At 36.4% G+C, this 18,278-nt stretch overlaps 1 protein-coding gene across 1 annotated transcript; it reads right to left on the bottom strand.

Moving 5' to 3' along the window:
• Positions 1 to 1,372: 1,372 nt before the first annotated feature.
• LOC103436925 (ATP-dependent zinc metalloprotease FTSH 11, chloroplastic/mitochondrial) lies at positions 1,373 to 18,125 on the bottom strand. The gene is made up of 17 exons (XM_008375378.4): positions 17,189 to 18,125; positions 16,162 to 16,315; positions 14,307 to 14,399; positions 14,001 to 14,086; positions 13,773 to 13,896; positions 13,191 to 13,310; positions 12,703 to 12,753; positions 11,979 to 12,040; positions 11,217 to 11,274; positions 10,393 to 10,518; positions 9,798 to 9,878; positions 6,359 to 6,488; positions 6,080 to 6,228; positions 3,106 to 3,387; positions 2,823 to 2,912; positions 2,691 to 2,744; positions 1,373 to 1,779 (listed from the first exon to the last, which is right to left on the bottom strand). The coding sequence occupies exons 1-17, from the start codon at positions 17,851 to 17,853 to the stop codon at positions 1,627 to 1,629; spliced, it is 2,478 nt and encodes an 825-aa protein (XP_008373600.1). The 5' UTR covers positions 17,854 to 18,125; the 3' UTR covers positions 1,373 to 1,626.
• Positions 18,126 to 18,278: the final 153 nt, after the last annotated feature.

Raw genomic sequence — 18,278 nt, 5'->3', positions numbered from 1 at the left:
GAAATCATGATGTTTTTTTTTATAGTTTGAATGAATTGAAGCGGTTGCGCTTGAGTAGAACGTGGGATGACACAAAATGTGTGCTCTCTGCTAGTTGGAGATTAAGAAACTAATACGGAATAGTGGATCCATAATAACATTACACGTAATTGAGGTAGTCCAACTCAGTTGGAGGAGAACTCATAGGAATTCTGGTGAAAGAGACCCTCTTAAGTATGTGTAATCCTAAACTATTGGCGATGATAGGATTATATTTGTGGATATCTTTATTTCAGATAGATCGGTACGTACTATATCCTCTCGAATAAAGAATGATGGGTCTCTTACCATTAGTATTATGCACTAAAATAAGTATGTAAATGCTCAATGGAGATTGAGTACACCAAACGCAATCAAACTAGCCAAGTTCTTGCTTGGAGTTCTTTCAACATGGTTAAGTGTTAAACTCACAAGTTGCATTAATGCAAATTAATTCTCAAACCTAAGTCATCATTGTCTGCCATACGGATAAGTCAATAACTTTGTGGTTATGCACTACACCTCTAAGTGGGCTATCGAGTGTATCGTTTGGGTCATCCACTTATTCGTGATGACATGTGAAGGTCGAATACTTAGTTATTATGATCTTGAAATTCTTCGGCCGGAGTGTTTAGTGTTTCCAGTAACAAATATCAAATGACTAAAATTCTGATCATGAAAGTTAAGCTATTAATTACATTAAGGGTTGACATTATTATCCGTACTTGTTAATGAGATTAAGAATATTGGTTATTAGAGAAGGATTGTGTCAGGTCATCCACTTATCTATGATGATATGTGAATTACGGAAAGGGATATCGAACTTTCGATAAGAGAAGGTTGAATACTTCGTTACTATGATCCTGAAATTCTTCGACCAGAACGTTAAGTGTTTTCGGTAATAATTATCAAATTGACTTAAGTTTGAATCATAAAAGTAAAGCGATTAATCACATTAGGGGTTTGATATTATTATCCGCACCTATTAAGAAGAATCGTATTGCATTATAATTTCAATTGAATAGGTTCTTTGTACTTGTTTTACATTAACTTGGGGAATAAGATATGCAGCTAGGTGTTACTCATAGTCGTGAAATATCCTCGAGTAGTGAGTTATCATTCTCACTATGAGGTAGTGAAGCCATATGAACTCAGGTGATACAGACCCTTCTTTTACTATGTGTTACCCTCAATTGTTCCAAAGCAATTGATTGAGAATACAATCGATACAATATAATCCAGATAGATCGGTACATATTGTATTCTCAATCATCCAAAGCAATCAACATAGCATGGTACAAAATAATGCATTTCATTGTACAAAATTCAAAGTATAAAAACAATTCTGCCAAGATGGTAGAAATATTCTTTATTTGTGTTTATTTGTATCCTCCTTCAATTGAAGTCGAGAGCAAAAGTGATGTTCCAACTAAATGGGCACAATTCCTAAAACGCAGAGTGGATGCTATCGGAAAAGTTACGTAAGCACCCGTGTAATGCAACAGATACACTATACAACCGCCGCTCCGCCTCTGCCCCCCCCCCCCCCTCTCTTTTCCCGAAAAAAAAAAAGAGGATAAAATTACATCAAAGAAAAGGGTATGAAGTTTAAACCAGTACAAGATCCCCCTCTTGTTGCTCTTCTTGTTGCTCGGGTAGCCGGCCATCCTGATATGGAAGAAGAATACGCTTGATTTCTTCTGCACCAAGGGTTTCGTACTCTAAAAGTGCATTTGCCAATGTATGCAATGCCTCTTCATGCTGAAAAATGTCAAAAAAAAGGTCAGTCAAGTCCAAGTAACAAAGCAACAAACAAGAGGTGCAATTTTCAAGTGTAAAGGCAACATAATATGCTTAACGCATCAAACTATCTTGTGCGGTAATGTTTCTAGTGCCTAGGCAACAGAATGACTGCACCGTAAAAGATTTTGTACAGATAAAATGTTCCCCGAAAGAAGTATCTGGATATATGCCATGTAACTTCTTGACATATTAGAATTTCAAATATCGCTAGGAATCAACTAGAAGAATACATGACGGATACAGTCAGGATACCATAAGGGTTTTCGCAATTTTTTTAAAGGAAGCTCTATAGACTCCTCTACATCTCCTGAAATCACTCCCCACCTACAAAATATCATCAAAATTCCTGTTTTATCCATATCCCTTGTTAAAGCCACCCACTGAAATCAACCCCCCCCCAAACACGGCCACCCAATCCACCCACTACAACCTCCTTTCCTTGTCCATCTTTCTTTCTTTCTGCTCCACTCTCCTCCCCTTCTCTTCTACCAAAAACGAAAGAGGCAACCAGAGGCAGGGTCTGAACTATAAAATTGCATTATAAAATTGAATATCATCAATCAACTTGTTTTGTTTTTTTTTTTTTTTTTGCTTCCCTTATGCGCCATCTGCATCTATTTGATTGATATGAATTTCTAGATTGGAAGCCTCGTCTCTTGATGATATATCCAAATTTCATATCAGGTTTACCATTTGTGTGTGTGTGTGTGTGTGTGTGTGTGTGTGTGTGAGAGAGAGAGAGAGAGAGATACAGAGACAGACAGACATTTCCAGTTTTTGGAGATGTTCCATATTGTTTTATGGGACCGTATCCCATATCCTGTTCTACGCATCTAGTGCAAAATATATCAATAAAATATGGTACAAACCTTCTTCAGAAGTGCTTTTACACGATCGTATGCTTCTCTTAACAGTTTCACCACCTGTAGAACAATTTAAACCAAATTAGGTCCCAAACTAATATCATTTCATAATGATCACCCAGGATTCCGAGAACATACTTCAGCGTCAATACGAGATTGCATTTCTGGACTCGGACGATCTTTGATATGAACTGGCCCAATGACGTTGCTCATGCCACAGTTTGATACCTTATCACAAAGTTGACAACAGCATTAGGCGATTAACATACAATTGCATTGACTGAAAACTTTGCAAAACTATCCAAGGAGCAGATAAAATTAATTAGGAGGAATATTAACGTGTTTACATCAATACTTCTAAGGGACCGAATACTGGATTTTCCAAATATGAATTTTTACATAAGAGGAAAAATAGAAATACCATATAGTGGGCAAGCTCTGTAGCTGTGTGAAGATCACTGCTTGCTCCAGTTGTGATATGATCCTGACCAAAGATGATCTCTTCTGCCACTCTTCCTCCCATGCAGACATCAAGACGGGCTAACAACTGCCTCTTGCTAACTGATGTCTCATCATTTGATGGGAGCTGGGTGACCATTCCTAAAGCAGACCCACGAGGCATAATTGTTGCCTTGTGAATTGGATGTGCCCCCTCAGTATTCAAAGCAACAATTGCATGACCACTTTCATGATATGCTGTGAGCTGAATGACGGGTAAGCATATTAGCAAATAACAATGCAAGGTCAAACTGTAAGCAGACTATCTGTAATAGCTAAAACGTTTCTAGAAGTAATGGTCCAAATCAGAAGATGCACAAGATATAGAGGCAAAACGTATCTCTAGCCAGATAAGAAATGCATGCTTCTTAAAATTCAAGATCCTAAATGACAATACGACTACATCACCTACATACATATACATAAACTCTTTACTATCACTGACAAAACCAAACCAAGAAAAAGGAAGCTGCTATCACAATCACTGACTCACTACTGCCATTCCCACAACAACATATGAATAAACTCACAAATTCTATCTGTTCATCCAACTTCATTCTCTTCTCACCTAAGTCTGACAACCCTTGCTAATATTCCGTCTATGTAACATTTGTCCGTTCTTTATTTAAAGCTGGCACCAATAATTTGTCATGATCATTGTCACCAACATAACATATCAACATGTTGATGCATCCATTGACACGCTATTGATGCATTATCGATATAAGGTCGAAGCACGTCCGTTCCAAAGATGGACAAATATATACATTATGTACATACATATTTTCTAAGATATGGGAGACTAGTTGTGGGGCCACTCCACATTGAATTTCAACAATCCAAACTGTCTATTCAAGTTTCACTTCACGGAACACCCTTGCAAATATTAGCAAAATCAGATGTGACTGAGGCATCTAATTGTGCTCAAAGAAATTGACGAACATTGTGTTCGAAGAAACATTCAAATTTGCTCATAAGAATAAAAAAGGTAATGGTTTCAAATTGATTTGATTTCTTGCAAGGATAATCTATGAATGGAGATTTGAAAAATAAATGGTTCGCATCAATGTAAAAGAACATGGAGTGTACCCCAGAACTAGTCCCCATCTATATTGTATTTCAATAATTTGAACCTTCTATTTTTACGTTTTCCCCCAAAGATCATCCTTGGAAAAAATCACTCAACTCCGAAACCATTAACCCACTTAATTAGATGATTGTCCTTCAGGGTTCTTGAAATACCTTATTTGTCTATGTTTTTTGGGGTACAAATAGATGGCTTAGTGGTTTTGGATATTTGCAAGATTCATCGTTAAGGGGATACCTAAAAAATAAATTAGATTGTTGAAACTTGAAATAAAATCTGGAGTGAGTCCCACAAGGTGACAAGGTGTCCCTTAAAATAATTATTCAAATTTCAAGGGATTATCCAATGTGAAAGATTACAGGTTCAGTGGCTTCAAAAATTTCATTCTATTGTAACAGTGAATTGAGGTTCCCTCACTTGGATGACCTTACTTCTTGAGTTAATACTTAAATGATCAGATTCTAAATCTATGTAAACAGTATAACAATGGCTAGGGAAACTAATGGAAGTTGAAGTAGAAAAGCGAGAAACAAGAAGAGAAAAATTAAGACAGGTAAAATTAGGGCACGGCAATCGAGGAAAAAGAGAGAAGAATGCAAATATCAACTGTCAAATTGTTATGGTAATTTGAATTACTTTATGACAATGGGTTCAATCTCAACCATTGAAAGTACTTTAATCCAACAGTCTAAAATGTCTGTTAAGATGTGTCAAAAAATGTCTCCCAATCACGTATATATATATATATATATATATATATATATAGTGGTTCCCATTCCATTCCATAATGGACAATTCATCATTCAAGATCATCCTAGCAAAAAATTAGACAGATTCAAAACCATTGAGACATTCATTTGTAGTGAAGAAAATGGCTGCCACTAGTTTCGGATTAGGTTTATTATTAGTAGAGATGATCTGAAATAGATCTAAAAGATAGACCGTTGGGCTGTTGAAATACATTAGGCTGTATGACGTAAGCAAGTGTGTCAAAATGTATGTCAAGCTACTGCCTTCTTCAGACTGAAACATTGAAGAGAAGATATAGGTGGCATGAACTGGGAGGTCTCAAGAGAAAATAGAGTTTCGAAACACTTAAATTGTGGGCTTGGTTCTCTATCAGATGGGAGAGGGAAAAAGGAGCTGGATCATTACAGTAAACAAAATCAGCACTGTCTTTTTTCTTCTTTTTTTTTTTCCTCAAAGCATGACTAGATAAAATGCAGCCCTTAATTAAAGTGCAAAGAATGTTAAAACCAATAAACAAAAAGGCACTTCTTTTTCCTTGCCCAATTAGGCTTAGGGTTCAGTTGGGTTGTGAGTGTCGAGGTAAAAAGTATAGCCTAACACTGGACGGTCCCCACACTCTAAAATATAAACCATGTCCCAACAGTTAAGAAGCAAGTCCTAAGCAAAGATCTGTTTTAGATTGTCATACACATGTGAATGTGTGATGCTCGGGCAATAATCTTTATCCTTGTTCTACTCATATAAATTATCATACTGTTACCGCTATCATATGCCATATCTCCTAAAGAAAATCTGTGTCCTTAGATCTTTTCCAATTGTAGTATTCTAGTCTTTTCAATCACATGTGTGGTCAGAGTACCCAGATTTCAAGAATGATTTCAAAAGCAGAACAGGTTTTAACTGATTCTCAACATGAAATTGAACTTTAAGAACACAGTTTTATCATCACGCACGTGTAAATTGAACTTAAGAACACAAACGATCATCAAGCATAAATTCAAAATGTACAAAACGTTCAATACAAACTGATACGGAGGTTGTAACATGAAATTCAATTTACCTTTTTCGAGTCCTCAGATATGAACATTGTTTTCCTTTCAGTACCCATAACAATCCTGTCCTTCGCAAACTCCAACTGTGAAGCAGTCAGCTTCTCAGCGCCATCAACAGCAGCTTTAATGGCAGCAATATTTACCAAGTTTGCAAGATCTGACCAAGAAGAGAATGAAAAAAGAAAATACAGAAATGGAGAGGTTCAGGCCAGCAGACACAAACTTTGAGACAAAAACACAATTTTCTATGAAAGAAATGCTAATTTAATAGAATGAAAGGTCTTGACCTGCCCCATTGAATCCTGGCGTACCACGAGCAATAGCTTTAACATCTATATCATCACCCAATGGTTTGTCCTGTAGATAGAGCTCCAATATCTCTTGACGACCCCGCACATCCGGATTAGGAACAACAATCTATTTAATATTATTTGTCAGTCTACTATCTTTCAAAGCAAAACAAAAATTTCTACAGATAAATTGATTATAAAACCTACATAAATCTAAAACAAATGTCATGAACTGATTTTCTAAACAGACTGAATTTCTTTTACTGAGAAAAGATGAAAATTATACGCGCTCATGAAAACTGTCACCAAACTTGCATATCAGAGTAAGCCTGGACAACAACTAAGAATAAGCTAATCTACTGCAGCATTTCAATAAAGCTAAGGGCAAGGAGGGAGACAGATGAAAAGATTAGTTCCTGAACATGGAACAAACCCAATGCAGCAAGGATGCCAATAGTTGAACTCTGTCCAATTGGTTGTTCAAGTTCTGGACTGTACAACTTTAAAAATTCTCCTATTCCTCTCCTACCAAACAGCCCAATGTATTGCCAGCGCAGCCTATCTTCCTAGCACCAAACCCCTTTTCTATCCTCAAGAAAACTTTAATTCTTCAGTTAATAACGCATCGCAAGTAGATGGAATTGCCAAACTAAAAGTGGCCTCCGAAGCAGCATTAACATTAACCACAACGAAAACACAACTCAAAAGTGAGAAGCAGTGGTTGGTTCAAACATTTCAGATCACTTTTGCATGTTGCACTTGATTGAATATAAAGACACCAATAAGGTTTCCTCACCAATACCAAAAGGTATTCACCTTCCCTTGAGCAATAACCCAAACTAGAATCTTGACCTCAGGTGGTAATTTAGCCTTGTCCATTAGCTTTTGACGTACAAGAAGAATCATCTGAGATTCCAATTCATTCTTTATCCTGTCTAGATGGATCAGCACAATAATTTCTCATAGAGAAAATTGCTCAGTTAGCTCCTCCTGCTCTGTCATTCAAATTACTGTCCCCAAATCCAAAGATAAAGGAAAAGGGATGAAATACAAACTAACCATGGAAGTATTAAAAGATTCAGCCTTTTTTTCCAAGCATAGTTTTTATCCTCTTCGCCAAGTTTCCCACCCCTAAGACGCCCATCGTTTACTTGAGCTACCACATGATCCTTGTTTCTTTCATTTACCCATCCCGCAGAAAATTTTCAGTGGAGTTTAGAGATTACAATTTCTCTTCTATTTTTAGGGATTTGTTAGCAGCCATTAATTGATTCGGTCTAGCTTTTCCTCTGTTCAATTAGTTTTCTTTAGGGGTCCTTGCTAGTTTTCTTCTAGCTCCAGGTGGATATCTTTTCCACGTGGTTTACTTTTTCTCTTTTGTAAATTCTTTCGTTTTATAAAATTCTTTCGTTTCCTTTCAAAAAAAAAAAAATACTCAAGCCTTTAAGCCACATTTATCGGAATCCTAACAATGAAAACAATAGATTGGCATGCTACTTCCCATAACACGACCCAAAGGCAATGGTAAATTTCCACCTTTAGAAAGAAAAAAATTTCACCATCTCCACCCTAATGGAAGACCAAAGTATTTATAATGCCATCTTCCCATAACACAAACCAAAGACAATGGTAATTCATAAACCAAAACTCCGGTATGTTATCCCTGCAATTGAACAATTTTTCTTATTCATTTTCATCCGATAAAATATACCAAAAATTTTCAGAATCATGAATAAGTTCCAAACTCCTGCTCCTTCGCAAGTAGAAAATATATAGTGTCATCTGCAAAGTGTAAATGTGAGATCTCCACCTCATCTCCATACGAAGTGTTCCCAAAAGGCGAATTGTACAAAATAACATAGCAGTGATTTTGGGACTGCCTGGTACACAAAGAGGAGTAGAATATTTTCTTGCGGTGGTTAATGGGTATTTGAATATTGCACATTTATTCGTCATAGAAAGACTGTTGATACATCAAACATAGCAAGGTTGTTCATTTGAGTAGTGGTCATATTACATAGACTTCCTCAATTACATCTGGTCATGATAAAAAGTTTCTTGGCCTTTTCTATATTACTTTATGGAAGGTGTTTGGCATTACGCACCTAAAACCGATAACATCACCAGTTTATGTTTATGTTTCTGTTCCTAAGCATGTTGTAGATTTAATGAGGCTTCCCAATGTCCATGGATTTAGTTTGACAGCTAAAACCTTTGGAAAGGTGTAAAAGTAATCCAAGGGGATGTTAAAAAGAAGTTAAGAGGACATGAATGTAAAGTATGAAACCGGTCCAAATTTACATATGAAAAAGCCAAGGTGTTCACTGAAGGGACTATGTGATGATTGAATGATTCCTCTAAGGAATGAGAGATTCCCTGTTGGTACTTACAATAAGTTGAAGCCTAGTAATTATGGCCCTTACAAAATCCTCAGGAAGATTAATGACAATACCTATGTCATTTACCTGCCATATTATTGGGATGCCATTGTATGCAGAAGAGAATTTGAGGTCAAGCTTTTCCCTAGTGGAGGTGGTGATGGACTAAAAGCTCGATTGGGATGATTATCCTAAAAAGACTTCATTAGTTTTCCTTTTCCTATTTGGTTTTTCTCTCCCCTTTACTAATTAGGATTTTTCATTCCAATTTCACAGTCCTTGTTATATTACCAAGAAGGATTAGGTTATGGTGGCATTTTAAAAGCCTAGTTTTCTGTTGTAATATTCAAATTCCAGTCCATCATTACAAAGTTTGAGAGTTTAATTAATATGATGGATTCAAATTTGTTGTGTTCTTTGGTTTTGATGCTGCTCTATGGCGTTCCTATATTTTCCAATATGTTAGATATTGGGAATTGGTACTTCTAGAGAGATCTTGGTTACAAGTTGATGTTGAAGGATTACGAATTTACGAGCCATGTTTCTGGTTTGCGTGTCAACCTAGTGTCTAAGTGGTCTTGATTAACAAGGCTTTCAACACCATATAGGTGATGGGAAGTGGAAATTAGCAAGGAGACCTTGATCGTTGCTAGAAGAAAGTTTTGTTGCTCACTAATCTTTGTGGCTTCAGTTTCTACAAATTTAAAGGAAATGGTAGAAATAATGGACAACATGTTTACCGGAGCAGAGATCTAGGACGCTCTAAAACAGGAAACCAAACTGCATCACCAACCTTAATTACAAAAAGAAAACCAGCAAAGAATACCACAAACAATAAACAACAGGTATATTCAAATTCAGAAAATTCTCAAAGAAAGAGCTATCCCTAAGTGATCTAAGTACTATAATGCCAACATAACAAAAGGCTTTCATCTGCACTTGGAATCTTCACAGCCATTTCCCAAGATAAAAGATAGTGTAATGAATTGATGCTTATAAAATGAAATGAAATCACAAAAATAAAATAGTGTAATCGATAGATAATATAAATAACTTACATGCCTATCAAATCTACCAGGCCTTGTCAATGCTGGATCAAGAATATCAGGCAAGTTTGTTGCAGCCATCAGAATTATTCCCTTCACAAAATTTTATAACAATTTAGATACATCAGAAATGAAACCATCAATACAGGTCATGGCTGATGTAGGACAGTAACAAGAGATGGGAAGAAATATAGTTTTGGACTCACTCCAGCCTTTGGCATCACCAAAGGTGTATCAAAATAATTCCATACAGAAATTAGAAAAAATACGGCATCACTCCAAGTCAACTGATGCCGCACAAACAAGCAGGAAATAACAGACCTTGGTTTACTAATTCAAAATTTAAAAGCTTACAACCTTTTCTAGGCTAATTGGTAAGAAACAGGAAAGATCCACATTAATATGCTTAGGAACTCTGACATATCCACATTAATACACTTAGGAACTCGAAGACATATTTTATGACACCTTATACATTAATCTTGTCACCTAGAGAAACCCAAAACAATAATTCTGCAGATAAATGTGTAACTACCTTTAACTTATATAAACTAGAAAGACTTCATTTATTAAACTTTGAACTTTGCTTGTCAGTGCTTTAATATACCTCATTCTGCTCAAAACCATCCATTTCTACAAGTAGTTGATGCAGCGTTTTCTTCGTATGCCCTTCCCATTGTTTCCTAGTGGACCCAACAGCATCTATTTCATCAATAAAGATGATGCAAGGAGCCTGTGACATTTTGAAATCTTACAATAAATAATAAGAAACACATGCAAAGAACATAACAAATCATTTGTATTGAAGTGTGCACAATTTTAGAAAATAATAATAACAAATTATGGGGAATGATATTACCCTATGAAAACAAAATGAAGACTATTGTGTGAGCGAAATGGGGGTTAAATGACGAGGAGCATGAGAATATTTTATGGTTTCATTATGGAGGCTGAGGCTGGATTGGTTCCTCTTCTCTCCTTTACGGGCCCTCGCAACGACTGTGTTGAGAATCAAGAACATTGCCATCAGTCGAATTTCGTGGAATAACTTATCCATTTATTTTGCTATGTGATTCTCATTTCTCATCATCCCACCTCTAGAAGCCTTACCTACCATACTAAGATCCTTTTCTAAGTGCTTGTAACTCCATCTCTGTAGTCTCTTCTCTTAATCTCTCATAGTTTCCTTCCTAACCTGTCCCGATTTACACAGGGAATACCATACAGGCACAGTTGTGATCATTTTGTCTCTATTTTATGTATGTGCATGCATGCCAAATTATTTCATGTTTTTTGTTGCGGTTCTTTCATGATGACTAGTTGCCTCAGTTAAAAGTCTTACTTTCTGAATCAATTCCAATCCATATTCTAACAAACAAGGTTTCCATGCATGCCAAATTTTCACCAAAGAATGCCTCATCAACCACAAACCTTTTTTTTGGCTGCTTGGAATAAGGACCTTACACGGCGAGCACCAACTCCAACAAACCTGTCATTCAAATAACATGAGATCAATACGGACATGGTAATATTAAGTAATTCCCATATCAAAGCAATATCAGTTCACACAAGACAACTAAGGAAAGAAAAAAAACATACTTAAAAAAAGTACTGGACAATTTAAATAATGAGCAAGGGCTACAATTCAATTTTCAGGTACTGACGTCATAATAATGGGTTAGATAACAAACAGTGCAGGAAAAGGTTTACAGAGATGAAATTTTAAAAATAAATATATAAAACATTTATAAGATATATGGTATTTCATTGGTGAGAAATGTTACAAGGAAACTATGTTTTTAAAAAACCTGAGATAGATGACAGAAAATAACATATGATGAACATATGAGTTGTACTGCATAGGATAATTGATTTTAACCATCTCCAATAAATAGTATAAATTATTACACCAGTACTGCTAATTATTCTCAGCAGAATCTAGCTTAATAGTAAGCAAACCTACTTATGTAAATAAAAGAAAATTGTTTCTTACACTTTTTAGTGCATCCTACAACCCAAGCAGAGAAAAAGTGTCGGATACACCGAAAAAGAAATATGGGAAACCATAAAGCTTAAAAAAAACACACACTTAAGGTTGACATATTTTTTTATGAAAAAAAATGGTCAAAGATTTTTTTTTTTTCTTTCCAAAAAAAAAAAAAAAAAAAAAAAAAAAGGTCAAAGATGACTTACATTTCTTCAAATTCGGATCCTGCTCTATAGAAAAATGGTACACCAGCTTCTCCAGCAATAGCCTTCAAGGTCCAACACAAATCAGATTATACATAACTAAATTTGTACATTACAAAAAAAATAAACTACCATAATAAACATTTAAGAAAGGTGTTGATGCACAAAACCGAGTTGACTTTGGAACAGCATAAAGTGTCAAGATATGACCCTTGCTAGGTTGCTTCAGTCACCTAGTGAGGATAGTATGTAACGAGATAAGAGATAAGGGAAGCAAACACAAGATGCATGTGGTTCACCCTAAGTTAGGCTATGTCCACCAGGATAGAGGAGTTCTCATTATGTAGAATTTACATGAAACAAGGGGTTTAGACATCATCATCATTTAGTGAGTTCTAATAATGGATTTAAGTAGAATAAGATCATCTGGGGTAAATTGTGGGAGAAAGATCTCCTTTTATAGTTGAGGAGAGTCCCCTGTTTTCGTCTGCGGTCAATATGGGACTCTAGAAGCTTTATTCTGGTGCTAACATGTGTTACATTAAAACCAAATTTAAAACATCTTAACAAAATGCTTGTCATTTGGCAGCAGGAGAAGTTTGGATATGAATTCTAAGGAGCTTATTAATTTATAACAGCGTCAAAAAGCGTTGCTGAGATCAAATATAACATTTGATAACTCCAACCATAAATTTTCAAGAAAATTGAGGATAATAAATCAAATTACCTTAGCAAGTAAAGTCTTTCCAGTTCCTGGGGCTCCTGTCAAAAGAATTCCCTGCAATTTAAGTATATCTTAGACCCGTATGTTATATCAAGCAAAAAATGAATAAATAAATAAAAATCACTCATACATAATCCTGATTAAATTGTCGATGAAATATATATGGGTCGAAATTCACAGATATATCAGTGGAAATATTGACATCAATGAAACTTTCGTTCAAAGCATGAAGGGCCTGAATAAGACTTCGGATGTTAAACCAATCAATAATTCATCAATGACACATGCAAAATTAGAATACAACAACAACAACAACAAAGTATGAGATTTTAGTTAAAACATGAAAAAAGTATGTGTGTGTGTTGGAGGGACAAATACTAATGTAATACAGTAATTGTAAGGAAAGAAGATTCTCCTTGCAGCTTTTGAGTAGCAAAGAATATAAAAGTATATCTACCAAGAAGAATGAAACATACAAATCTAACACAAACCTTAGGTAACTTGCCCCCAAGGCGAGTAAACTTAGTTGGGTTCTTCAGGTACTCCACAACCTCTTCAAGCTCCTTCTTTGCATCATCACAACCCTTTACATCTTTAAATGTTTTAACATTCTGCAAGAAAACAATGAAAATGGTTTGTCAACCAGTTTGAACTCCATGACTGATTCATAGGCCCCTCCAAACCAAGAAGAAAACTGCAAGTAATGCATAGAGTACCAAATTTTAACTGCAAAATCATGACAGTAATAATTTGAGCATTCGTTTTTGTCTTGATCTTGATAAGTACCAATCTAGTTACTAAATAGCACACAACTTGCAGCACAACATGAGACTAATTATCCCATTTAAAAGGTTGGCTTCTCTTTATTAAATTCTATGTTAAATTTTCTTTGCAAACTTCAAGCGAATAGCGTATACAACATTAATTCCTGATTCATAGAACCAAAAGAGAAGAGAAGAGAGAGAGAGAGAGAGAGAGAGAGAGAGAGAGAGAGAGAGAGAGAGAGAGAGAAACTAATTGTAGAAAGTCTTAGATACTATCAATAATCTGATTGCAGAACATTAAGCATCTACCTTCTCGGGAGTCACTTCTTTATTCAACTCTTTTGGGGCATAGGAAGAACTTGAGCCAACACCGGACGTACCTATCCCACCCAAGCTCCCTATGTACTTTTGAAGAGCAGCAGCACCCACGAACCTTACCAAGTTCCACATTAAAGAGCATGAGCACTTGAGATTAAATGCAAGCAACCAGTAAATACACAGAGAGGGAGAGAGACTACGAAAATGAAATGTTTGTACCACACTAATCCAACAGCAACTGTGAACAAGATAGTTGATATAATCTCTTGTGCAAAACGAGATTTATTTGATACTTTAGGTTCAACCTAATAAATGAGATGTATATTAGGATTCAGGAATAAGGATTAAAAGAAAAGTAAGGGGGTGGGGAGAGAGAGGGAGAGGGAGAGGGAGAGGGAGAGGGAGACAGAGAGAGAGAGAGAGTATGTAATGAAAATCAAAACAAAACAAAACAAACCAGTACAAAAGAACACAACGCTGACAACCTTTGTCTGCACCAAGATTACAGTTCGAACTGAAACTTACCATCACCACATGCAATGGCTGCTTCTCATTTATGCCAGGGCTCAGAAAGGGATCGTCCATGTTGCCTGATGCACGCTGCTTCAGCTCTTGCAGCTGCATATATACTCACTCATTCAAATAAAACTACTATATCACAGGGGACACAAAAGGAAGATAAAGGCATGTCCAGAGAATGAAAGTACCAAACCAAGGGAAATATGCCACAAAAATAAAAATAAAAATTAGGAAGAAATTAAATGTTGCAAGAGCACAGTTAAGAGTAATAGAAAGGTGGTGGGAGCTTTTTTTCCCTGAGGTTACTCGAGTACAGCAGGAAATATGAGTACAATTCTAATAAAAAAAATTGATAAAGAGAGAATTTTATTAGGAGAAAGAAAAAAGGCAAACGGAGAGGGTGGTCCGGCAGACCAGCCCAAACACCACAACAAAAACAAAGAACAGAAAAACAACTAACAGATCTATTAACAATTGACATTACGTAGTTAACAAAAAGTTTCATCACATCTTTTCTGTTTTGCCTAAATGTCTCTACTGAGGTTCAATAAAGATATCTAACTATTTCTTGAAAACAAGAAGAAGATGCTTGTTGTGTGGACCTACTCTGCATTGATTGTATTGCTTTAATCTCTCTAATTTCCGATGCTTATCATTTGGAATCTGTTCCTACTGTGATTAAAGAATCGGTCTTCCAGTCATAATATCGGTGCATCAAGAGCTTCTAATTCTATCTATTGTGCAGGAAGTGACATAGAACCATTACGATCTTGTCTTGGTAACATTCCAACTAAAATGTACAGACAAGTTACTGTACATATCATTCTTATACAATGACTGAGTTTATGCAGTGCTTTATTTTGGCGACACACACTCATCTCACGTAGACTCTGAATGCATGGAACACCATATGAATAGCAAGTGTCCATGGGAAGCTCCTGGGGTTAAAATAACAATCCTACTTCCGCATTAATGAAATGAGCTTATATATGCCTTGACCCATTTTCCAATCTTTTCAAGCCTACCCTAATTTTTTTTTTTTTTTTGAAACTAGTGCCTCCAAGTCTTTGACCCGACTAATCACTAGGCCCCCCGCTAGACCCCACAACATTTGGGGAGCAAGAAACTCTAGCATTTGCTAGGTGGGTACCATGGGAGAGAGTCAAACCCCAGACCACTTGGGAGCAAATGAAGGTCCAGACCACTAGACTAAACACTCTTAGGTAGCCTACTATATTATATGGATCTACAACTACATAACCATCAGGACATTTACTTACCCATTAAATATTTCGATCCGAATTAATTTCATAGTCTAAGGCCTTTCACATTAAGACAAAAAAAGTGAGTGTGATACCAATATATTGAACTCATATAGGAATCACTGCCTACAGTTGGCCAAAAAATTTGAGTGTGATACCAATGTATTGAACTCATGATCATTATACTAATCTTATGAGTGTGATACTTATAATTATGCAAAATCTAATTTTATAAAAAAGAATATGACTCTTACAGTTATTGAACTTGCACTAGTGTAGCAGTAGTGTTATAAGTATAAACTCAGGCTGCCTGATTCCTATATATAGTTATCACACTCACTCAAACTATTGTGAAAGGCCTTAGTGCCTCTTTTTGTTTCTCCTCTAGCATATTAGTGGTTCATTCATATAACTTGGACTTTTATTAAACCACGAAAGGAAGTGACACTGAAGGATCAGTATGTAAGAACTAAGAACCCAAAACAGGAAGATAAAGGATGTGATATTATAGTAGATAAAAACAATAAAGAAGAGTTTTTTTTCTTTTAATAGGGAACGGGGAAGAGCAACAAAAAAATAATGCAGGGCAACATGATTACCAATAAAGGAAGGCTAGAAGGCTTTCCAGATTCGTCATCGGGAAGATAATCAGAAATAGCATCAGTGACCACAAGAGCTCGAAGATACTCAGCAACTCCTTTACTGTCCACACTATGATCCCTTTGTTCAAAGCGCTTGATGACAGACTGAGGACTGAAAGAAAAATACCAAAAGATTAATTAACTGGAACAGTGCTAGGCAGAGGGGACAATACCCAAAGGTTGACTAACAAATAAATCAAACCAATTGCTCGTGTGTTAGTCCTCCAAGGAAGATGAAAAATTACATATTATGCATAAGTATTTTGTATATATATTGAAATATGAAACCAAATCTATTTGATAGAATCAAACATGAAATCATCTTTGGATTGCCAAAAATTGAAAATCTATCCTATTAATTCAACAAAGAAAAAAGTTTTATATTTTAATCTCCAGAGATATGAATGAAAAGTTAAATCAAATTGAAGCCTCTTTAGTAATTAGTTAAGAACTTCATTCTCTTTTCCTTTACCAAGTTTCCTATCAATCGTTAAACATGAATAAAGAACAAATTCAAAAATTGAATGCCTAAAGAAAGAACAAATTCAAAACACTGATTAAGTCTAAGTTAACTCCCAGTCAGAAACTTCCACTTCAAAAATTATGCCTACTGCTTTCCAACCAATGAGAGTACAAAAAGTACCCAAGAGGATAATCTTTCAAGACCTCCAACAGCCCTATTATTCCTCTTCACAAAACCTCCACTCCATGAGCATAGCCACTCAACAAAGAATATGAAACCATCAAAGGAACACCAAACAAAGAAGGGACATAACCGCACAGCTCTTGAACTTTCGTAGTTTAATGAGATTATTTACACAGTTGACTGAGACTAATTCAGTCGTATGGTTCACTTGAATTGGTTATCCCATTATATACGAACAGCAACATAACATTATAAACTTTAGAAAATGGAAAACTTATCTTTTCCCGAGTTAATAGAAATTATAACACAAAGTATAATTATTAAACTCTATGGCTTAACCTGTGCTTGTTGAGCTCAGCCAGCAAAGCACTCTGCTTTACAGCGTCCTTGGGATTGGCATCAGCCTCTGCAATCAAACGCTCCAACCGCTTTTCCTGCTGCGAAAATGGCCACCAACTGAACCAATCGGAAGCCAACACCTTCGAGAACCCACTTCTTGTAGTTGCCCACAACCCCATCAAGAACACCACCAATGGCATCCCATTTCCATTCTTCTGCCCAACCAAATTCCCACTCTTTCCCTCCGTTTCCGCCACCTTCTCACTCTTTCCGTCCCCATTCTCCAAACCCATTTCCCCAGACGTACTCTCCACCTCAAAATCCAACCTTTCTCCGCCAAATTCCTCAGTTTCCTGCTTACCCACATTGGATACCGAGCTACTCCCCCCACTAAATTCATTAAAACTCGATTCTTCGACTTCAGAACTCACCGCCAAGTCCGATTCTTGATTCGTACTGGCATTGTCAGGGTGAAATGTGCAAGAAATCGATAAAGTACGATGGATAAATCCGAAACTTTGACAACTTGGAGGCGCAGCTTGATAAAGATTAGGGGTCCAAGTAAAAGAGGCGGAGGAGCGGGAGAGCTGAAAGCGTTTGAATTTAGAAGAAGGGGTTGCAGAGAGTGAAAGGCTGAGAAGAAGCGAAGCTTGTAGAGTAGTCATGGTTTAGGGTTTATCAGAATGGCTTTGTTTCTCTCTCCCCCTCTCTCCCCCTCTCTCTCCTCTCTCTCTTCAGGACAGAAGGGTGTGGGTGGTATATGAAGGAAGGAGATTGAGAGCCACAAAATTGCGCGAGAGAGGATTAGAAGAGGGAAAGAGAGAACGCAAGAACCTTATCTTTGGGATTGAAATTGGCGCCGTCTTCTTTTGTTTTTGGTCGGACGGCTGGCCCTCTAGTCCATTCGTCTCATGCGGTAACAATGACAACAATTTTCAGCCTATGACATTGTCCTATGTGACAAAACCTATTCAGTTGGTAACGAATGTTCGTTAAAATCTATTTAGTTTAATTTTATCTTATACTATCATCACTACTAGCAATATAACTTCTATATTATGTCACAAGGTCATGGGCTGAAAAACTTCTA

The sequence above is a fragment of the Malus domestica genome, chromosome 06 (genome assembly GCF_042453785.1).
Source record: "Malus domestica chromosome 06, GDT2T_hap1".
In the NCBI taxonomy this organism is placed as follows: Eukaryota; Viridiplantae; Streptophyta; class Magnoliopsida; order Rosales; family Rosaceae; genus Malus; species Malus domestica.
The sequence above is the reverse complement of the archived record's forward strand: the minus strand, read 5'-3'. Positions and strand labels throughout refer to the sequence as shown.

Excerpts from the sequence above, each read along its gene's own strand:
- LOC103436925 (XM_008375378.4), bottom strand. The coding sequence starts at position 17,853 with ATGACTACTCTACAAGCTTCGCTTCTTCTCAGCCTTTCACTCTCTGCA. Across the intron at positions 14,400-16,161 it reads CTTCTAGCCTTCCTTTATTG|CTGCAAGAGCTGAAGCAGCG; the intron begins GTAATCATGTTG and ends GTATATATGCAG. Across the intron at positions 9,879-10,392 it reads ATGGTTTTGAGCAGAATGAG|GGAATAATTCTGATGGCTGC; the intron begins GTATATTAAAGC and ends AATTTTGTGAAG.